This window comes from Macrotis lagotis, chromosome 1 (genome assembly GCF_037893015.1).
Source record: "Macrotis lagotis isolate mMagLag1 chromosome 1, bilby.v1.9.chrom.fasta, whole genome shotgun sequence".
NCBI lineage: Eukaryota > Metazoa > Chordata > Mammalia > Peramelemorphia > Peramelidae > Macrotis > Macrotis lagotis.
Genome location: NC_133658.1, coordinates 862,863,322 through 862,886,563, shown reverse-complemented (window position 1 = coordinate 862,886,563; position 23,242 = coordinate 862,863,322). Strand labels below are relative to the sequence as shown.

The following is a 23,242-nucleotide window of genomic DNA, read 5'->3' as shown; positions in this document are numbered from 1 at the left end:
CGGGCCGCCCCTACTATTATTACTATTTTATTTTGTGTCCTTTTTTTCCTTTTTTTGGTTTTTGCAGGGCAATGGGGTTGGGGTGGGTTGCATGGGGTCACACAGCTGAGTGACTGTTGGGTGTATGGGGCCGGATTTGGGCTCGGGTGCTCCTGGCTCCAGGGCTGGTGCTTCGTCCACTGCATCACCTGGCCATATCTACAATTATTACTATTTTTTTATTTTAATTTTTTTCTCTCCCCTTTACTTTATCGCTCAAGCAAGTTTATACTTGTTTTGGGGGAGGGGGCATTTTGTTTACTCAAACAAGAATATTTTATTAATGTATAAAAAAACATTATTCGTACAAAATGAGAATAAAAAAAAAGAAAGAAAAGTCTCCTGCTGAACTAAGTCTCTGACCTCTATCAGGAGAGGAGTAAGCAGGTTTCATCATTTAATCCTCTATATTCATGGTTGGTCATTATACTAATAAAAATCCCTAAGTCTTTCAAAACTGTCTTTACAATGTTGCTCTCAATATATATAAACTATTCTGGTTCCACTCGCTTCTAACTACAGAAATTCTTAGAAGTCTTCCCAGGACATTAATGCATTGTTGGTGGAGTTGTTAACTGATCCAACCATTTTGGAGAGCAATATGGAACTATGCCCAAAGAGCAATAAAATTGATCATACTCTTTTACCCACTTATTCCAATACTAAGACTATATCTAAAAGAAATCATAAAAAATGGGAAAAAGTCTCAAATTTCAAAATATTCATAGCAGTTCTTTTTGTAGTGGCAAAGAATTGAAATTGAGGGGATGCCCATTAATTGGGGAATGACTAACAATTATGGTATATGAATGTTATGGAATACTGTTGTCCTATAAGAAACCATGACTAGGGGCGGCTAGGTGGCACAGTGGATAGAGCACCAGCCCTGGAGTCAGGAGTACCTGAGTTCAAATCCAGACACTCAGACACTAGCTGTGTGGCCTTGGGCAAGCCACTTAACCCCATTTGCCTTACAAAAATTAAAAAAAAATGACTGATTGGACTCTAGAGAAGCAAAGATCAAATTACAGGAACGGATGCTAAGCAAAGGGCACAGAACCAAGAAGACACTGCACACATTTAACAACAACGTTGTGAATTGCTCAGCCTTGATGGATGCAGCTCCTCGCAACAGTTCAGAAAGCTAGGACAATCCTAGGAAAACTGTTATGGATAAATGCTATCCCCATTCAGAGGAAGAAAAACAAAACCAAAAAAAACAATCCTACAGAATCTGAATGAACACTACATTTGCTTTTGAAAAATGTCTCTTATAGGGGCAGCTAGATGGCGTAGTAGATAAAGCACTGGCCTTGGAGTCAGGAGTACCTGGGTTCAAATCCAGTCTCAGACACTTAATAATAATTACCTAGCTGTGTGGCCTTGGGCAAGCCACTTAACCCCATTTGCCTTGCAAAAACCTAAAAAAAAAAAAAAAAAGTCTCCCTAAAACCACTTCATTTTTTAAGACTACAATAGTATTCCATTATATTTATTTAAAAAAAAAAGAACTTCAGTCATTCCCAAATGATAGGTACACCTTGGTCAGTTTTCCATTCTGTGTAAGCCTCCAAAAAACTATATTTTTATACACCCTTAGAGTTTGTTTTGTTTAGAGCTTTATCTACTCTTATTCCCCTCTCTGTTTAATGAAATGAATTCCTGGACCCAAATATGTATATTTTTTTCCTCCTCTGACCAGCTGAGTCAAATGTCAGTCACATCCTTTTCCCTTCCCTCCGTGTTTGTACAGACTTCTTTTTGTGCACCTGATTGAAATAATTTTCTCTCACCTTCCTCATCCCCCTTGCGTATTCCTCCTCCTCCTCTCCCTTTCTGTTTTTCTAAGATCATCAAAATGTAATAGAATCACTCCAAGGTCCTCTATGATCCCTAATGATAGTAGGGTTCAGAAGGGACACAGTTATCATCTCCCCATAATAGTATGCAAATAGTTTATTTTTTAGTTCTTTATGATTGTTTGCTCATGTTTAGCTTTTCATGTTTCTCAGCTTCCATGTTTACACTTCAAAGTTCCTATATAGCTCTGATTTTTTTCATCAGAAATGTATTAGAAATCTTCTATTTCATGAAAAGTCTATTTCCTTCCCTGAAGAATGACATTCAGTTTTGTTGGGTAAATTATTCTTGGTTGCAAGCTATAATTTTTGCCTTCTGAAATATATTCCATGCTCTTTCCTCCTTCACAGTGGTGTCTGCTCAATCATATGTGATTCTGACTGCAGCAACTTGGTCCTTGAATGCTTGAAGTATTTTTCCTTTGACCTAAAAGCTCTAGATTTCGTTGTGATGTTCATTTTGGGGTTTCTTTCAGGGGGTGAAAAGTGGGTTCTTTTTATGCTATTTTTCCCTCTGGTTCTAAAAGATCTGGTTGTTTTTATATTTCTTGAAATATGATGTCTATGATTTGGGGGGGTGGGTGTTTATGCATTCAAATAATTCAATGATTCTTAAATTTTCTCTCCTTGGTTTATTTTCCAGAAAAGTTGCTTTTGCTAAGAAATACTTTATATTTTCTTCTATTTCTTCATACTTTTAACTTTTATTTTTCTGGTTATATTATGGAATCATTAACTTCTATTTGATTCATCCTAATTTTGAGATAGTTTGTGGCTTGGATGTCATTTGGTACCTCTTTACTAAGCTGTTAATTCCCTTTCCAATTCTTTCTTCTATAGCACTCATTTCTTTTCCAATTCTTTTCCTCTAGAATTCTCATTTCATTATGAAAACATTTTAAACTTTTTTTTAACTTATTTCATCTCTTCCATGAATTCTAGTTGAATTAGTGTCCCAGCTGTGTTTTTCTTCAAGAATTTGCTTGCAAATGCTTGGGAGTCATTCTCTTCTTCTGGTTTCAAGGATTAAACATCCTCTCATCAGCACAATGGTTTTATCATGGGATCCATTTTTTATTTGCCCATTTTCTAAGACTACTTCTTAAGTTTGGACACGATATTAAATTGGCGTTTCTGGAAAGGATGCCTAAGCTGGTCTCACTGTTAGTTACTTTCTTTGAGTATTGGTAACTTTTAAGTATTGTGCTATTCCAGAATGACCCTATCTCATGTTGGGGTCATGAAAGCTTTCAGTGCTTCCAAAGTGTTCTGATCCAGGCACATCTGATCACTTCCCCCCTGATCTGACCTCAGCAATTTCCTCCCCTGGGCTTGGGTCTGAGGAACACGCCTGTGGGCTTACCTCATTTGGAGTTCCAGTAGACTGCTGCTGGATTCAGCCAATACCCAGACCTCTGGAAAGCACTCTTGGTTCAGAATGATGCAAGTGTAGGATTCCCTTTGGTCTAGGATTCCCGCCCTGGTTATTCCTCTGCAGGCTTCAGACAGGGCTAGGGACTGGAACTTAGACCCCGCTCTACTCCTGGGATCTGAGTCACACAGCTGCTGACTGCTTCTGAACTTGCTCCTTGATCATGATACAGGCTAGGGCCTGAAACCCTGGAATGCCACTCTGGCAGGAAGGTCCTCTCCTCAATCCACCCTGGATCTGTGACCTGGAACTGGGAAGTGAACAGTAAAGCCACCAGTTGGCACCTGTTCCTCACTCTACACCAGGGAAGGACCCTCTATGCTGGATGTGGGACCTTGTCTTGCCCTGGTGCACAGCCTCTCCCTGTGGTGGATGATTTGCATGGGGTGAACCTGGCTCAATTATGTCCCCAGTCTCCAGATATCTGTCAGTCTCCCTCCCTATGCTGACGAGGTAAAATGATTCACTGTGATTTTTTTTCCCCTTTATATTTCCCAATCAGGATTCAGTCTGGTACACATTTTAAATGTGTCTGAAAAACCTAAGGGCTGTATGAGCAAGCTAACTGTCCTTTTTCCTTATATTCCATCATTTTAAGGCAGCTAAGTGGCATAGAGGATAGAGTGCCAGGCCTGTAGTCTGAGTTCTCATCATCCTTAATTCAAATCTGGCCTCAAACACTTTCTAGCTTTGTGACTCTGGGCAAGTCATTTCACCCTGGTTGCCTTAGTTTCCTCCCTTATAAAATGAGCTGAAGAAGGGATTGGAAAATTACTCCATTTGTCCCTAATGTAGTCACAAAGAATCAAAGCGCAAATGTAATGAATGAATAACACCACTATTAATCTTGGCTCTGCCTCTCCACTTTGTAAACTTTCAAGTCTGGATTAATATTTGTTGGAAGTGAAATACAAAGGGTTCTGGTGAGGTCTAAACTGGATTAGATCACTTCTTAGGTCTCTTCCAATTTTAATACTGTGATTCTATAAGATTCTAGAATTTGGAGGTTCATGCCTAACGAAGAATAGGATGGAATCTGAGATATATAAACTGATAAATTCAATTTCAACTCAAGTCAATGAAAATTGATAAAGTAACTATGATCCCACCAAGGAAGATTAGATTGGTGACAGAAAACTGGCAAAGATGATAAAAGAACAGTCAATGATAGGTGTGAAGTGATAAATGCATTCTGGAAAAGCAAAAAAAGTAATATGAATATAAATAAAGTAACTAAAATGCTCACATCCTTTGACTCAGGGATTATACTACTAGAAATAAAGGTCTGTAATTAAAAAAAAAAGCTCCATATATACCAAAACATTTACAGAATTCTTTGTGACAGTAAAGAACCAGAAACAACTGGAGAATGACTAAACAAACTGTAGTACATGAATGTAATGGAATATGACTCTACTGTAAGAAACAATAAGCATGATAAATACAGACAAGCATGGAAAGACTTAAAAGAACTGATGAAAAGTAAAGTAAGCAGAACCAGGAAAACGATATATACACTGACTACCACAACGTAAGTGGAAAGAACAACCACAAAACAATCAAAACTGAATGCTGTAAAATTATAAAGAACAAGCTTGGCCTCCAAAGAAGAGATATAAGACTTGCAAAGGGTGGAATAGAGTACATGGAAAATGTCAAAAAATTTTCACAAATTGAGTGATTTAATTGAACTTTTTTTTTATTTCTTTCTTTTTTTTCTTTTAAACTATTCTAATATAAGTGATGGCTGACCAGGAGGAGAGAAATACAGATAGAAATCTAGGTGACACAGAGATTAAATATATCAATAAAAATCTTTTTTTAAAAGAAACATTTTTCAAGTTACAAGAATACAACACTAACTATAATAATGTAAAAAGTAAGAGAATCCTAACTCTAAATAGCTGTCATGATCAATCTCATCCCCCAAAAAGATATAATGCACCTCAATCCCTCTGGTAGAGAAATAGGGCAGGAAGGAAGGATAAGGAACACTGTATACATGTTTGGTTTTGCTTCACTGTTTTTCATTCTCATAAGTGAGGGTATATCTGGGAACAAAAGTTATCAAAACTGTTTCTTCTAAAGATTATATCAGAAGAGTTAAGGTTTCAGGAAACACCCAATAAAGGAAGAAGTCCTGTATAAGGAATATAGTGCTGGGCTGGAAGTCAAAGGATTCAGTATCAGAGATTTAAATAGAAAATGTTTACAACTCTGGATAAATCCCTTCCCTACTCATAGCCTCAGTTCCTTCATCAGTCATATCATATAGATCATACCTCCCCCTAAACTTCCTATCTCCTAACTTCAGTCCCCTAACATTTCCATAATTCTATGAAGTGCATAATAATAATAATAATAATAATAAATAGAATAGTTTTATAAGACAACTTAAATGTCTTGTGTTGTCGGAGGTCAGCAATATCTCAAGTCAAATATATAAAACCCTCTAATGTGTACACCCCACTAAGCACTGCACAAAGATTAACGGGAATTCTGTGCTTTGACTACACAGAGAAAACTATTGCCCAATATACTATAAGTTTTCCCATCAGCAGTGAGCAATGGGTCTCAATAAAGGAGTGGCAGTAGCAAATTTTTAATGCACACCAATGTGTGGGTATAGACCACATAAATCCTCTGGCCCAGTATCTGCCTGCACTTTAAAAGCTTTTAGTCCAAGTTACAGTCTGTGGTTGATACAATCTGTAGATGGGGTCAAAATGAAAACAACTTGATCTCACAAACCTGTAACAATCTACAAGAAATACAAAACTTATCTTTTCTCTCTTCCCCTTTCTGCCAAACTGCTAGAAAAAGTAACCTATGCTTGCTGGCTGTCTTACTATCCATCACTCATTATAATTACAACCTAGAAGTTGAAAGGAATTTCAGTCCCATACAGAATCCCATTGTATAACATGCCCAAGATGTTGTCATCCAGCCTTTGCTTGAAAAGCTCTAGCAAAAAGGGAATCCACTACTTAAGAGGAAGTTCAAAATTCTTTTGGACTTTACATCTCTGCTTGCAAGTTTCCACCCATTGGTTCTCATACTGTCTTCTAGGGTCAAGCAGAACAAGTCCTACACATTTTGCCCCCCCCCCCACTCCGTTAAAAGAGCTTCAAATATCTGAAGACAGCTAGCTATCACATCTCTTCCTCTACCCAAAGTTTTCTCTTTTCTAAGCTAAATAGCTCCAGTTCTTTTGACCAAACTTACTATGGCATGATCTCAAAACAATACCAACAAGTTAGTTGTCCAGTTTACCACCATCTCTTAAACGTGGCACCCAAAATGAAAGAAAGCAATGGAAAGCATTCCTGCCCTGGTATACACAAGGCAGATGACAGCAAGGCTACCAGTGCTCTCATTCAAGATACTGCCTAAGTGTTTAACAAATTCATGACTTTGTTGATTCGGGTACTCCTTTCCATGCATGCCAGTCATTACCCAGACATGCCTGTGACCCTGGTCTAGATTCTCCTCTTACTTATAGTCTATTAAAGTACAATATCTCTCCTGGGATATACTGAGCACAATGCTAACTTTATCAAACTAACCTGATTCTAACACTCAGTAACCCTGTGGAAATGAAGAGGTTACTTTAATTCTCTGATCTTCAAGACCCTTATCTATAGAATATGTTAAAGAAAGTTATTTTTTTATAAACAATGATTGGCTGCCTAGATATTATTACTGTAAAAGGATAAAAATATAAGTTTCACCTATGAATTTATTTGAAGAATTTCCCTTATTCCAGGTGAAACAAAGGGGAAAAAACAGATTGGATTTTAACATCAAAAAAATAAGAGTGGGGGCGGCTAGATGGCACAGTGGATAGAGCACTGGCCCTGGAGTCAGAAGTACCTTGAGTTCAAATCTGGCCTCAGACACTTAATAATTATCTAGCTGTGTGGCCTTGGGGCAAGCCACTTAACCCCACTGCCTTGCAAAAAAAAAAAAAAAAACTATAAAGAAAAAATCAGAGTGAAAGACTGGCCTAGCTTGGATCATCTTATTTCAGCCAGCCTAAGATCTCAATCCAACTTCCCTCCCCACCACTGGACAGAAACAATTCTCTCCAAAGTCACTAAAGATCCTATCATATAGTTTCTTTCTTGCCCCCACTTATCCTCAGCACATAACCCAATGACTTTCTACTCCATCCCCCTACTCCTTTTACCCTTTATGGCATTTTTCTTATCATCTGGTTTCTATAATAGTTCTTTCATGATTCTCAACCTATTTCTCTTTATCCATTCCTGGATCTTCACTTTCCTCCCCAAAGTTATCTTCCCTCTCTATGATCTTTCCCTGTACATAAAAATGAGCTATAATTCTTTTCCTTAAATTTATAGATAACATAAAAACTGTATGACAGGGGCAGCTAGATGGCGCAGTGTATAGAGCACTGGCCCTGGAGTCAGGAGTACTTGAGTTCAAATCCAGCCTCAGACACTTAATAATTACCTAGCTGTATGACCTTGGGCAAGCCACTTAACCCCACTGCCTTGCAAAAACCTAAAAAAAAACAAAAAAAAACTGTATGACAATACTGAGGATTCTCTCTCCCCATGATTTCAATTATTATCTCCAAGTAGGTAATTGCAGGACAAAACATTTAGTACTAATAATACCATTTATACCCCACACTTCCCTCCCCAAAAAACCTCATATGAGAACCACAGAAGTAGCTCTCCTAAAAGTTTTTTTAAAAATCTAACCAGTTTATATATACAGATATTAATTTTTTTAAATTAACAGAATAACAGTATAGTGAAGACAGGACGGCTAGGCGGTGCAATGGATAGAGCACCGGCCCTGGAATCAGGAGTACCTGAGTTTAAATCTGACCTCAGACACATAATAATTACCTAGCTGTGTGGCCTTGGGCAAGCTACTTAACCCCATTGCCTTACCTAAAAAAAAAAAAAAAAAAGAATAATAAAGACAATAAGGAAGCATCCCAATTGCAAGGTGACTACAGTTATGGGGAGGGCACAGAAACCATGTGATCTGGAAAACCCCTTGTAATTGGAAAATACCTGTAAATCTTACCTCAAAAGGTTGTTTTTAGCTTCCCCTTCATATCAGAAGTCTGAATTATTATGGCATCAAGATTAAATATGTTAATATTAAGCAATACTATACATACATTTAATCATTTCTAAGTTTCTAAATTTTTTCTTGTCATCTGTTGGCCTTTACATGTCATCCGAGGCTTCCACAAAACTTCCAAAAATTTCCATTTAATTTCTTAAGCCATCCCTTGATAAATCGAAATCCGCAATGTGGAAAGGATAACTATACATTGAAAGTTCTGGTTAATGAAAAATAATGGCAAATACTAAAAGAAAGGAACCTAGGATTCCAGAATATAGCCTTCAGCAAACCACCTAAGTTCAATGACAAGCATCTCCTGTTCTAATAGCACCCAAAGCAAGTCCAAAAGTTCACATAGAAAATAAATCATCTCTGTGCTCTTCTTCTGTGAAAGTGCTTGATGTGAGGGAATGGTGAAAAAATAGATCATCAATTAAAAGACAAACTCACCTCAAATGGGTTCAAGTTAAAATAAGAAGATCCAGGTCGGGTCAGTCTTTCAATCTGATTTTTTGACGTTAAAACAGAGTCTCTCTTTTCTATTTGTTTCACCTGAAATTAAGGGGAAAAAAAACTCCATAAGTCAATTTTAATAGGTGAAATATAGTTTAATCCTTTACAATAATATCTAGACATCTAGACAGCAAGTCAACCTTTATAAAGTCTTTCCTCACAAGTGAGTGCTCTAAATATGATCTGTTTGTACTGTTTAAGATGAGGATCTTGAAGGTCAAAGATTTGACCATAACCCCTGGGTTAAGTATTAGAGTCAGGTCAACTATAATAAAGTTAGTGATAAGCCTAGCATATCCCTGGAGAGACAGTGTAGTATAAAGAAAGAAGGAAAATATCCTCTCTACAAAAATAGTTACGAGTTGCTTTTCTTGTTGGAACAAATAAATGAAAAAAGGGGCAGAAGAATCTCTCAATTGAAGAGTGACCAAATTATAGTATACAAATATAATGGAATGCTATTTAGAAATAAGAAATTACAAAAAATGGTTTCAGAGAAAACTGGTAAGACATGCAAAATAATGAACAGTGAAGTAAGTAGAACCAGGAGACTAATTTACATAGTAACTACACTGTAAAGAAAAACACTTTGAAAGACTTAAGAATAATTCAATGTGATGACAAACCCACAAGATCAAAGGACTTGTGAAGAAGCATGTTACTACCATAGGAGAAACATCTCCTGAGAGAGGATGATGAACAGGAGACATAGTAAATTTAACTAAGCTTATTTGTTACAAGGAATAGTTTTCTTTTTTTCCTGACTAGACAGAGAATTGGTGTGGGAGAAGAGGGGGAACTAGCAATGGTGGTGCTAAAAAGAGAGAGCAGAGAGGTTCATTGAATCATTTAAAATAAAAAGAAGAGAAGCAAATTTAGAATGAAATAGGCAAACAGAGCAACTCTGAAATGAAACCACTGATTTTTATCACTATTATTCAAGAAGCAAAATGCATACAAATTCTTTGTTTCAGATGCAATTCTCCTCTGTTCTACTTTTGTAAATGGAAATGTTGGTTTTTTGAGTTTAAATTCAAAATTTAAAATAAATAGAAAAAGAGACAGAAAAAGGAGAAATAAAAAAGGAGGGGCAGAGGTAGACAATACACTAGATAAGATGAAGAGAGAACTGTGTTCAATGACTTAATGACATTTATTCATTGTGTGATATTCTGTAAGTCACCAACTTGGGGGACTTCATTTATAAATAGAAATAATTGTAAATCTTACCTCATCTGGTTGTTGTAAGGGTCAAATGATATAATATATGTAGTAACATATAAATGCCAACTTTTATAATTACTATTATTATTGTAAATTGAAGGCAAGTATTGGAAAGCAATTAATTGCCAAGTCCTCCTATAAAACATCCCTCCCATGAAACACATTCTCAGAAACAGAACTCTGGAGAATTGTTCTAAATCTAGATGCAAAAAAAACAAGTCAAAAAGGACCCTAGGAACATGAAATCTTGCTCAACATGGAGAACTTGGGGTACTATTTTTCCAATCAATGCCTAGATCATCAAATCCCACTGAGAAGATAGATTAAAACAGCATTAAGACAAGAATAATCTTTCAGGTAAAAACAACACATAAAAATGTGAAGAAAAAGTATGTTTACTGTCTCCAGGGTAATTTTGCTAAGTCAAAGCCACTCTTAAAGGAATGGGATTTAGAGCTGGAATTAATTTCAAAGTTCAATTAGTCAAACCCCTCCAATTTTTGAAGGGGAGGAAACAGAGGCTGGTTAAGTAACTTGAATTAAATTAAGTTCAAATATGGCCTCTGAAAAATACCTAGTTTGTGACCTTGGGCAAGTCACTTAACCCCCTTGTCTTGCAACCCCCCCCCCAAAAAAAAGTAATGCTCACTCCAAGGCCAACACTCTTTACATCATCCTGCCTACCTCAAGATCAGGTTAAGTCATATCATAGAATTCTGAACTAGAAAGTCCTTTAGAAAGAGCATCTAGACCAAGAATTTGACCCTTCCACAAAATAAACTTTTAAATTTACTGAAGGAAATACTAAGGGTTCAGTGAAAATAAAGATGTAGTCATTTTCCCCATCCCAGTTCACAAACCCCATGAAACTTATTCATCATTAAGAACCCCTGATCCCCTCAGCTTTCTCCTCAAAATTCAAATCGAATTTCCCCCATCCTCTCAGTTTATGGCAGAGAAGCTAACAAAGTCACAAAGGTAGGAAAGCAAAGTCCCGGGATCTGATCCCAAGTCTTCTCTGGCTCTGTATGTGGCTTCTCTTCAACTGCTCCTTTGGAGTTCAATGCTACCAAACCAAAGTCAATTTCCATGGAAACAATTTCTCCAAGTAATTTTAATGAATTTAATCTCCACTGGAGGATTCCAATTGTGGCCTCCATCTTTCCCTCTTTCCTGCTGCAGAAATGTTGCTCCCTTCCTTCCCTGCAACCCTTAGAAAAAAATGCAACAAACAGAACAAGACAAACAAACCAAAGCCAAAACCAAGAAGCAAGCCTCTACAATAGCAGAGTTGGGAGGCAAAGAGGGCTATGAAAAAAGTGTTGGGTAGTAGTAAGCAAAGGACACGGGAACAGTTATTAAAAACATTGACGGGGGGGGGGGGGGGGGACCTTGAAAAAAACACTTGCACTTGCTCCTTTTCTGTAAAATGGAGGTAATTTTGTAACACAATCAACGTCCCTGAAAATAACAGCTCTGAACCTATAGTCAGGAAGAACTGGGTTGAATACCATCGTAGACATTTAAGAGAGGAAGTTCAATCTCGGGCAAGTCATTTTACCTCTTCGACTCAAGTTTCCTCATCTGTAAAATTCAGAGTACCTGAGAGCTCAGCCAACATAAATGACCTTATCACGGGTCGGGGGTCTGAGTTAAATGCTAAGGATATAAAAACAAGTCGGCCAGTCCTACCCTGGAGAAAAGTGGCATTCTACTCTACGGGCAGGCCTCGAGATTGCGTGGCCAGGAAGCTCTTCGCTCCCTCCTCTGCCAAGGCCGGGGAATGTGGATGCTCCAGAGGGCCGCGGGCCACCCAAGAGCCTCTGTCCCCACCCTCCGGCCCTGCATCGCTGCTTTCGGGCCGAGGGGCTGGAGGGGCTCGCGGGGATGCGGGGGGCTGGGAGGAGCCGATGGGTCGGGGCGCGCAGGAAGAAGCAAAGGGGCAGCGTGAGCCCCAAGAGGAGGGGGGCCGGAGCCCGGCAGCAAGCGCAAGGGGGGCAGGGGGACAGAGAAAAACGGAAGGGGCGGGGGGGGGGAGAAGCAACAGGAGGGGAGCGCAGGCAAGTGCAGCGGCTTGGGGGGCCGCAGCGGGCAGGGAAGGGGAGGCGGGGAAGGGCCAGAGGCCCAGGGCAGCGGCGGGGGGCCAGGCCGGGAGAGGAGGGAGCGGGGCGACCGGGAGCCGCGGGGGGCCGGGACCAGCTCCGTGGGGGAGGGGAAGCTGGGAGGGCGGGCCCGGGCCCGGGAGGAGGCGGCTCCGCCAGGCCCGGCACGGCCGGCCTCCCCGGGGCGGGCCTCGGCGGGGCGGCCAGGCCCCCCCGGACGCCGCGGGCCCGGCTCCGAGCGCAGCCGTGCCGGACGCCGGGGCCGCTGCCGGGCTCACCTCGCTGTAGAAGGTCATAAACGCCTCTTCGGTGCTGCCGCCGCCCGAGGCCCCGCTTTCCCCCGAAGCCGCCATTTTCCCCAGCGCAGCCACCACGTGACCCCCGAGGCCGTAGACGCCGACACACGTGACAGAGGCCCGGCGTCGGCTCAGGCTCCGCCCTCCGGCGCTCCCGGGCGCCCTCTTAAAGGGCGAGTACACACCGCGGCTGGAGCCTCGGCGGCTCCGGGCGTAAACTGGGCTCGGGAGCGCGCAGACTCTCACCCCCCGGGGCTGGCATCCGTAGATGTAGGTGTCTGCGTCGGAACAACCGTCCTCATGAAAGACCCGGTTTTCCGCTGCCTAGAACGGCATGGAAGCCGTTCTGGTCCAGGAGCCGGGAGCCCCGAGTTCAAATCCAGTTTAGCTTCTCACTGGGGGCGGGGAGGGACCCTGAGAAAGATACTCCACTCTTCTCAGCCTCTGTTTCCTCAAATGCAAAATGAGAAAATATCTGGGTAGAATGCAGACTGCTGCCTAACTGGGATTATTAAAGGACTACCAGCGGGGCAAAGGCGAGAACACTTCTAAGTGGCGCGTAAACAGCCTCGAGCCGGCTTCTAGGGAGGAACTGCGGCGAGCCTGAAGCCCGCAGAGCCGGCCGCGCATGCCCTCGTCAGGCGCTTAGCGACGGAGCCCTGATGAGCCCGGAGCCCTCTGTGACGGAAGAAATGCTCCGGCCGCTGCACCAGCTGGTTTATTCCCTCCCTCCCGAGCTACCCAGCCCAGCCTGGCTAAAGCCAGCAGAGTGGATGTGATACCGGATCTGAATTCAAAGCTGGCCTACAAGGCCTACAGCTGGGAGACCCCCCGCAAGGGCTTAGCCCTGTTTACCTGGGCCGCTCATCTGCGGGAGAAGGAAAAGGCAAAGCACTCTAGGATTCGCCAACGAAGTCTCAAATGGGGTCCCAAAGGGTCGGATAACAACTAAATAACACTTACCTCAGAGAGTTCCTGAAAAGTTCAAAAGAGATAAGGGATGTAACATGTTGCACATTTTTACTTGTTTTATAAACATCTATCATTATTGCTGGAATCTATCATTATTGCTGGAATCATATTTTTACGTGCCTATTTCATTCGAAGCCCTAAGTTAGGTTCTGGGGATACTAAAGAATGTTGAGGTTTCTGAAGCCCTTAGGCTTCTTGCATATTTTTGCACAGATGTCATAAAGCATTTTTTTTTAGGTTTTTGCAAAGCAAATGGGGTTAAATGGCTTGCCCAAGACCACACAGCTAGGTAATTATGAAGTGTCTGAGACCAGATTTGAACCCAGGTACTCCTGACTCCAAGGCCAGTGCTTTATCCACTACACCACCTAGCCGCCCCTCATAAAGCATTTTTGAAAAATACTATTGTTGTGGGGCATCGAGGTGGGTCAGTGGCCCTGAAGTCAGGGAAGACCTGAGGTAAAGTTTGACCTCAGGCATTTCATGCTTACGAGCTATGTGTCACAAAATAAGGAAGAAAAATGCTATTGTGTGCAATCAATCTCCAGAGAACTGATGAAATCTGAATGCAGATCAAAGCATACTCCTTCTTTATTTTCTTTTTTTGACTCTTTTCCTTCACAGTGTGAGTTATATGAAAATATGTTTTATATGACTGCACACATATAACCTATGTCAAGTTGCTTGCCTTTTCCATGAGGGAGAGAGTTTGTAACTCAGAATTTGGAAAAAAAGCTAAAATTGTTTTTACATGTAATTGTGGAAAAATAAAAATATTAAACCTGAATTTAAAAATATTATTGTGAGAAAGTATTGTTAATAAACAGTTGTTTTGTTTTGTTTTTGCAAGGCAATGGAGTTAAGTGACTTGCCCAAGGCCACACAGCTAGATATTAAGTGTCTGAGGCCAGATTTGAACTCAGGTACTCCTGACTCCAGGGCCTGTGCTCTATTCACTGTGCCACCTAGCTACCCCCTAGGAATTATATTCTTTTGTAGTAGCATTTGTCATAACTATCTATGTGAATATTTTCTATCTTACTATCCTTACAATGAGGTTTCATATACTTATTTAATTGGTCTCCCTGCCTCAAGTATCTCCCCACTCTATTCCATCTTCCATAAAGCTGTCAGTGTCAATGATAGATCCGACTACTTTGCCCTTATTCCCCTCCAACACATTCCTTCATTTTTGAAAAGGACCACAACATCAGGGAGGTGATATCATGACATGCATATGAAGTGGATTTGAATTAGGAAGGTCCTGTGCTAAATCACCAGCCTCACTTTCTCCTCCAGAGTCATCTGGGTCCAGTGGCCAATCGGGACAACAGATGCAAGGTAATAAAGGTTAAATGACTTGCCCAAGATCACACAGTAAGTGGCAAATGTTTGAGGTTAAGAGCACACTTCCTCCTGACTCTAAGACCACTGCTCCACCTAGCTGCCCAATACCTCCAGCATCTAGGACAAAACCTCTGGCTCTTAAAACCATTTATAACCTTTTCAGTTTTTTTATACCTTCCTCCCCTCCACATCCTCATTAATGGAGTAATACTGACTTCTTTCCTGGACAAAGCATTCCACCCTTCTGCCTCAGGTGTTTTTACTAACTGCCCCCCCCCATCTCCCTCTTCATTTCTGCCTCCTAGTTTCCTTCAAGCCACAGTTAAAAATAAATATTAAAAATTATCTTTATATATAATTGGAAATAGTAAAATACTATTGTTTTTTAAAAGCACTAAAAATGTATATTGATTTGATCTGGACCAGGTGTTCACTGAGAGATTCATGCTCCCCCCTTTCCCCAGGGACCTGAGAGCCAATGTGCTGCAGCCTAAAACCATCCATCCACTTTCTGTATGACTTTCTGGTCCATTTTCTGGTCATGCTCACAATCCCTGTTTTGTATGAATATCAAGTGAATGGAATCAGGTACTTCCCACCAGTTTCCATCACAGAACTCTGATTCTATATCCCACAGAATAATCATGACCCCCAAGACAGGATGATCAACTTGGGAAGTGTTCCCACAGGACCCAGGGATGCCTGGGTTGCACAAATCTGCTATGGAACAGCAACTTAAGACCTAAAAATTTTGTCATGGCCCAGCCCACTTATGATTTATATGTATATAAATAGGCCCAGTCTCAGCAACCTAAAGCCTCCTTCATAGGAGAGGAGTTTTGGTTTGTAAACATCATTTTCCTCAATCTGAAATTAAGCTTATTTTTCTATCTCTAACCTGCTTTGTGGGGCTCCAGCTACCCACAACTTAGTCAGTTCTGGTCTGGCTGACATTTAAAAATCTCTAGTAATAAGGGAAATGCAAGTCAACTATTCTGACATTTAACCTCACAACTAATAAATTGGCAGTGACCAAAGATGGAAGTGAGGCACTAGGTGGCACAGTAGATAAAAGTGCCAGGCCTGAAGTTAGAAAGTCTTATCAAATCTGACCTCAGACTCTTACTAATTGTTTGATCCTTGGCAAATCACTTAACCTGGTTTGCCTTAGTTCCTCATTTGTAAAATGAACTGGAGAAGGAAAGGTAAGACACTCTAGGATCTTTGCCAAGAAAACCCCAAATAGGATCATTAAGAGTCTCTATATTGGGGTGACTAAGGTGGCTCAATGAGTAGAGCACCAGCCCTGGAGTCAGAAGTACCTGAGTTCAAATTTGGCCTCAGACACTTAATAATTACCTAGCTGTGTGGCCGTGGGCAAGCCACTTAAGCCCATTCATTGCCTTGCAAAAATCTAAAAAAAAAAAAAAAAGAGTCTCTCTATAATTGAAAATAACTGAACAACCACCACAAAGATGGAAACTGTGTTGGAGGGGTTGGAGAAATGGAGAAAGATAGGGACTACCCTGCTGATCAATATTTGAATTGGATAAACCATTCTGGACAACACTTTGGAGTTTTCTAAGTCTTTGAGCCTGAGGTTCCACTATTATGTAAATATGGGTAAGGGGGATAGAAGAAGAAAAAGAAAGAAGAGAAGGAGGAAGAGAGGAGAGCTGGAAAGAAGGGAGAGAGGTTTGAGGTCCGAGCCCATCTGGGACCAAACCAATGCTGTGCCATTTCCTTCCTCAGAGGATTAAGGCAAACAGAAGTTAAGTGACTTGCCCAAGGCCATCCAGCCAGTCAGTGTCTGAGGCTCAGGTACACCTGATTCCAGACCCAGCTCGCCCTTCACTGAACACCTGGACTAGAGGAAGGGAGGAAGGGACTACTTTTTTCTCCAGACAAGGAATGGCTCTCTGGGCAGGTGAAAGGTAAGGGAATGTTTGGGAATAAGGAGAATATAAAAACAAAAATTATTAACACTTTTTTTTTTATGAAAAGAATGTCCAGGTTCTAACTTGCCCTAAACCTCCCTCCGCGATCTGATTGGTGCAAACGGCCCGGCCTCTCGCAACCTCACCCTTACTCGCCCCTCCCCCTCCCATCAACACCTCCAGAGCGCTGTCCGCAGAGCCCTTGGTCATGATTGGCTGCGCCGTGGCTCCGCCCCTTACAAGGAATCGCCGTCCCCTACCTGGACCCCGCCCCTTCCCGGTCCCTATTGGCTGCCCTACTGCCACTCCGCGCCTTGTGCGTGGGATTGGCTACGTTGGCTGCGCCAGGCCTGTGACGTGAGCGCGTAGGCCGGACTCCGTTGAAGGTCTCGCGGCGACCCAGGGCTGGTGGGTGCCGTGGTGTAGCTGGGAGAATGGCCTGTACCACCGTGGCGGCGACGCGACTCGGGCTCGGCCTGTGGGGCGCGAGAACCATGCAGGCTCGGGGCTACTTGGACCGACAGGTACTGCGACCGCAGCCTTTTCCAGCCCGGCCCGTCCCCACCCCGGCCTGGCCAGGCCTGGCCTCGCTCACTCCCCTCTCTGCCCTCCTCTTGTCTCCGCAGTTCAGCAGCAACCCTGCCGACACCAGCGATTCCGGTGCCATCCGGGAGGCAGGCGGGGCCTTCGGCAAGAGGGAGAAGGCTGAGGAGGACCGGTACTTCCGGTGAGGCTCCCCGCTACCCCGAATTCCCTTAGCTCCCCATGCCCCTGGTCCACCCAACCCAGCCATCTCCCGGGAGGGGCCCTGTTTTGCCCCTCGTCATTTTAACTCGGCACATATCCGGGCGCTTCGCTTGTTCTTAAGCCCAAACTGTCTGGTGGGATCGGACCCCGGACTCGGAAAAGGGATACAAAGTAACCGCGCCGAGCAGTGGGGTGGGGGAGGGGCGGGGCTTCTCTCCCGAGGCTTTCCTGGAGTCTGGACTTTGGGGCTCCGCTTCCTCGGCCCCGCCCACTCCTCGTGGTGGGCGGGGCTTTCAGGAGCCCCGCCTCCCAGGCTTTCCCCTGGGGGCGGGGGAGGGGCGCCACCGCCTTTAGGGCTCCTTCAGTCTCTTTCCCCAGCCAGGGAAGCCCCCGCTTCAATTTGGGAGGCAAGTTAGATGAGAACGAAAGGAGAGTAGAGGCAGAATCAAAAGATCGATGTTGGAATCCCGGCCCTACTGGTTACTGAGTGGGTGACCTTGAGCAAATTGCTCTCTCTTAAAAATGAATGGGTCGAACAAAATGGTTTTAAGTTCCCTTCTCACCTCTGCCACGGCTCTTTTGGCAAGTTTCCTACAAGGCTTGTCAGTGACTGCCCCAAAGTTATAAAAAGATAACCCTAAAAACAGGCAAACAATTTTTCAAGAAGGTCCATTCTCAGAAATGAAAAGCTGGACAGGACCATTTATTTTACAAGCAAAGGTCCCCGGAGGTTAAAGTTTAAAGGTAACCAAGGTTACATGCATGGACTTGCTCCCCAAAAGAAGGATCTGATCATTTTTTTCCTGAGTTTACTCTAAACTGTGCCCCAAAGCACCTCCTCATTTAGTTAGACCTAATTTTTTTATCTGGAAGAAGTTCTGAACCACCCAGGCTGGTTAAGGCTACGATTAAGAATATTTATTGTCCCATTTTTATAAGAACATGTTTTTTATACTATAAGAATCTATTCTGCATGGCATCTAGGCATTTTATTTTGTGATAAACTAAATTTCTTGGGCTAACTTATTAAGGTTTAAAACCTCTAGTAGACAGGGATACAGTTTTAAAAGTTTACCCGGGATAAAACAGGCCTTGGAGTCAGGAGTACCTGGGTTCAAATCTGGTCTCAGACACTTAAAAATTACCTAGCTGTGTGGCCTTGGGAAAACTAGTTAACCCCATTTGCCTTGAAAAAAAAAAACCTTAAAAAAAGTTTTCCTGGAGCCTTGTGACATAATAGGGAACTACCCTGAGAATGAGGGGCCTCATGTATTGCCTCTGCTGATACATACACACTGCCTATGTGTAACTCTAGCAACGTTCTCTGACAAGGATTGCTGGGATTCATGATTTTGATGACTAAATTGTTTCTTTTGTAAACCCATGTATTTTATATACTTAAAAGTATTCTGAAAAAGAGGTACATAGGCTTCACAATGGAAACCTCCATCCTAGCTCCCCAAACTTGAGGCACACAAATGTTTCCTGTTCTATCCTAGGAATAAAATTGTCAAATTGAACTTATGTTTCCACTCCAGCACCTCTTAAGATTTACCACAGACAGCCAGGTGGCACAGTGGCGGATAGTATGCTGGGCTTGGAATCAGAAAACTCATCTTTTTGAGTTCAAATCCAGCCTCAGACACTTCCTAGCTGTGGTACCCTAGGCAGATCACTTCACCCTGTTTGCTCCAGTTTCCTCATCTGTAAAATAAGCTGGAAAAGGAAATGGCAAACCACTCTGGTATAGTTGCCTAGAAAACCTCAAATGGGGTCACAGAAGGCTGGAGGCACAAGAACTGAGTGGAAAGATTTGTAAGCCTATGCAGGTTGTATAGTGCATCTTTTATTTATTTGCCTATAGTTCCTATTAAAGTCCTTTGATAACTGATCTTCACGATACTGCAGTGATTCTAAAGTCATCCTTGCAATTAGTCCTCTCTCACTTTTAAAGTGTTTTATTGATGCCATTTTTCATACTTTACAGTGATCCTCCCCTAAGATTTAGTGATTTATCACTCTTCTCAGGACTACTAATATTTTAATAGAAGCCTCTAAAAGGAATGAAATCCTAATGGTAGAAAGTAAAAAGATGTCCCAAGTATTAATATAATTCTCTTCAATTTTGATAAGGAGATGATGCTGAGTCCTTGAAGACTATTCAGTAGTGCTCAATTTTGTGTAGGTCATACCAAGCTAAAGAGGTGTTTAAAAGTTGTATTTCATGACATACTAACTGCCTAAAGACTGAATTCATCACTAAAAAGTTGACCATCAGGTGATAAATTTTGTAGGGTATAGTAACTCGTGAAAACCATCTGTTAAGACAGGAGACACACTGATTTATACAGGTGGAGGGATTGTCCACACCAGTGCAATCCAGCAGGGATCTTAAGCAACACCAAGGTAAGGAAAATGCTCAAGAAAGCTCTTGAGTCCTTCAAATCTTGGATATAGCAAACCCCAACCTTAACATTCATGCTGTGTTATCTTAACACCTCATCTGACAAACAAAGTGTTGTTGAGTTAGGAGAGACCTTTCTAATAAAGAATAGTCAGCCAAGTCAGCAGGAGGATCCAGATGAGGGACAGACCTGTTCCTGCTGTGTAAGTACTTGAGGCTGCCTATAGGATGAAGCACCCTGGGCTGGGGATGGTGGGTCAAACATGGAGGTGGTTGTCATTGTAGAGAGAAGAGCAAAGAGCAGCTGGCTGCCCTGAAGGAGCATCATCAGGAAGAAATTACACACCATGAGAAGGAGATCCAGCGTCTGCAGAAAGAAATTGAGCGTCATAAGAAGAAGATCAAAAATCTGAAGCATCATGATGATTAAGCTGATTTCTGTTCAGTGGTCAGCCTTGATCCAGATATGGAATCATTGTTCACTCCTTGTGTGCCCAATGTGACATACTCCCTAGCTTGATATACTTTTTGTTGTGTACTGCAACTAAATGATGATAATAAACTGTGGTCACTGATTTCTTTCAGGTGCTTCCTTATGCTAGGGAGAAAGCATTATTTTGGGGATAATGGTCATAAGCTGTGGATGAAAATCTGTGATCTCAGATGCTGAAAATCGCCACCTCCCTAATTTGTTTAACCCACAGTTCCTTTTTAAGTTGACTATTTGGATAGGTGTTCTCACTCAGTGAGTAGGAATTATTAAGCATCTGCTGTGTCAGACTAAGCACTGAAGATACAAAATATTAATAGTCCCTGCCTTCAAGTTTATATTCTCATAGATTAACTCATTTATTTTTCAATCTTGTCATGTTTTCTCCATTAGACTATGAGCTTCTTGCGACTAGGAAGTGATACTTTTGCCCCCTTTTTGGTATCCTAAGTGGTTAACAAGGTACTTGGCATATTATGCTTAATAAATGTTGACTTGTTTTAAGAGGGGAAGACATGTACATATAAATAGAATATATAGATCATATGCAAAATGAATACAAGATAGTTCAGGGAGGGAGCCACCAACATCTGAGGGATCAGGAAGGTTGGTCCTGAGCTGGTTTTGTTTTTTCTTTTTTTTAGATTTTTTTTCAAGGCAATGGGGTTAAGTGGCTGCCCAAGGTCACAAGGCTAGGTAATTATTAAGTGTCTGAGGCTGGATTTGAACTCAGGTACTCCTGACTCCAAGGCCAGTGCTGTATCCACTGCACCACTTAGCCGCCCCTCCTGAGCTGGTTTTAAAGGAAAGTAGGAATTCTAAAAGATGAGGAAGAGGAGTTTTCAGGTATAGGGGACTGCTATTGGGAAAGCACAGAGAAAGATTACAAATATAATGTACAGATTGTGAATAGGTTTAAATTTGTTCCTAGTAATAGATGATGGAGTTTGTTGAGGAGAGATATGGTCAGATCTCTGCTTTAGGAAAATCACTTGTCAGCTATGTGGAAGTTATCTTGGAGTATGCAGAGACAAACTAGACCAATCAAACCACTGTTGATAGTTGTCCAGCCTGAAAGGGTTAAGGATACCACTAAGATGATTGTGAGGCTAGTGGTATCCTCCAGTAATTTAGAAGAGTGGATGCTTAGGGTAAAGGGGATGATTTGTAGAGTTTGAGGTGCCAATAGGCCATAGAATTAAACATGTCCCTATCATATGTAAAGGAGTCTATGCCTGAGATATGGAAAAAATTACAAGATGGGATATGTGGAATGAGTGAACAATCCAGGGTGACACTAAGGTGACCAGAGGAATGATAATTTGGAAATTCCATAGAGGGAAGTGGGTTTGAAAAGTCTGTGGAGGGGGGTGCTAGATGGCACAGTGTATATAGTGCACCGGCCCTGGAGTCAAGAGGACCTGAGTTAAAATTTGATTCCAAATGATAATTATCTAGCTGCATGACCTTGGGCAAGTCACCTAATCCCATTGCCTTAAATAAAAAATTTTATAATAAAAAAAACCCTTGGGCCATTAAGTTTTAAATATTCTATGCGTAACTATAGGGAACAGTCTAGGGCCAAATAAATCTGGGAATAATCTGAGTGGAGATAAAATCCATGGGATCAGAAGAGAGAAGGCTAAGAATAGAATCTTTTAAGGTTTTTGCAAGGCAAATGGGATTAAATGACTTGCCCAAGGCCACGCAGCTACGTAATTATTAAGTGTCTGAGGCCGGATTTGAACTCTGGCTACTACTGACTCCAGGGCCAGTGTTCTATCTACTGCCACCTAGCTGCCCTTAAGGATAGAATCTTGAGGAGATATACCCCCAATGGCTGTGGCAAGGGTAATGAGCTGACAATGGGGACTATGAGGGACTAGATGGGTAGAGTAAAATGAGAGGATCAGAGAGTCAGCACAATTGTGCCCCAGCAGATAAATGAGAACTAAGAAAGGACCATATTTGGCAATTGAGAGATTCATTTAAGAGTTCAAATTTTGGGGGCTGTTAGGTGGCATAGTGGATAAAGCACTGGCCCTGGAGTCAGGAGTACCTGGGTTCAAATCCGGCCTCAGATACTTAATAATTACCTAGCTGTGTGGCCTTGGGCAAGCCACTTAACCCCATTTGCCTTGCAAACAAACCTAAAAAAAGTTCAAATTTTGTTTGTTTTTGATTTTTGCAAAGCAATGGGGTTAAGTGACTTGCCCAAGGTCACACAGCTAAATAAACATTAAGTGTCTGAGACCGGATTTGAACTCATGTAATCCTGACTCCAGGGCCAGTGCTCTATCCACTGAGCCACCTAGCTGCACCTGTAGTCATACTCTAGATCTTACTACCCTCAAATAGTACACATGCATGTTTGTGAATCTATTGTCATTCCATCTTGCCATCCCAAATTCTGTTTTTCCATCCTCACTGATCCCTAAATCTGCCTCCTCAATTCTTTCTCAGACCATTGACCTTTTTTTGCCTATCAAAGACCTGCCAAATCCCAACTTTGGATTTTTTATGCTATCTGCTGCCTTCATCCCTGTTCACTAGACAATTATATTACATAATCCAGTCTGGATCCTCATAGTGGTAAGGCAATCCTTTTACACCTTCCTCATTGACATCCCACTCACCACAATGGCTTTTCCAAACCTTGACTTCTCAAATTTCCCATAACTCCCTTTCACCCTTTGAGCTGGGAACCTTGTCCCATTTCTCTGAAAAAATTGAAGCCATTCATAGAGCACTCTTTTTTTTCTCATCTCACA

General features: G+C 41.9%; 2 protein-coding genes across 3 annotated transcripts in view; one reads left to right on the top strand and one right to left on the bottom strand.

Annotated features, from left to right (window-relative positions):
• The window catches only part of DNAJC8 (DnaJ heat shock protein family (Hsp40) member C8), a 30,738-nt gene extending 17,616 nt beyond the window's left edge, over positions 1-13,122 (bottom strand). The window contains exons 1-2 of the mRNA XM_074217950.1: positions 12,557-13,122; positions 8,890-8,991 (exon numbers count right to left, since the gene is read on the bottom strand). Of these exons, the coding sequence (XP_074074051.1) occupies positions 8,890-8,991; positions 12,557-12,631 (177 nt within the window). The 5' untranslated portion in view covers positions 12,632-13,122. The remainder of the gene's footprint in view (positions 1-8,889; positions 8,992-12,556) is intronic.
• Positions 13,123-17,180: 4,058 nt separating this feature from the next.
• Positions 17,181-20,556, top strand: ATP5IF1 (ATP synthase inhibitory factor subunit 1). 2 transcript variants are annotated; one of them, XM_074217948.1, is made up of 4 exons: positions 17,181-17,354; positions 17,457-17,557; positions 19,929-19,983; positions 20,267-20,556. In XM_074217948.1, exons 1-4 carry the CDS (start codon positions 17,265-17,267, stop codon positions 20,330-20,332), a joined length of 312 nt encoding a protein of 103 aa, XP_074074049.1. In that variant the 5' UTR covers positions 17,181-17,264; the 3' UTR covers positions 20,333-20,556. The 2 variants fall into 2 exon arrangements, with proteins under 2 accessions (XP_074074049.1, XP_074074048.1); XM_074217947.1 differs by lacking the exon at positions 19,929-19,983 and having other exon boundaries at positions 17,198-17,354.
• The last annotated feature ends 2,686 nt before the right edge of the window (positions 20,557-23,242 follow it).

Excerpts from the sequence above, each read along its gene's own strand:
- ATP5IF1 (XM_074217947.1), top strand. The coding sequence starts at position 17,265 with ATGGCCTGTACCACCGTGGCGGCGACGCGACTCGGGCTCGGCCTGTGG. Across the intron at positions 17,355-17,456 it reads GGGGCTACTTGGACCGACAG|TTCAGCAGCAACCCTGCCGA; the intron begins GTACTGCGACCG and ends TTGTCTCCGCAG. Across the intron at positions 17,558-20,266 it reads GAGGAGGACCGGTACTTCCG|AGAGAAGAGCAAAGAGCAGC; the intron begins GTGAGGCTCCCC and ends TTGTCATTGTAG.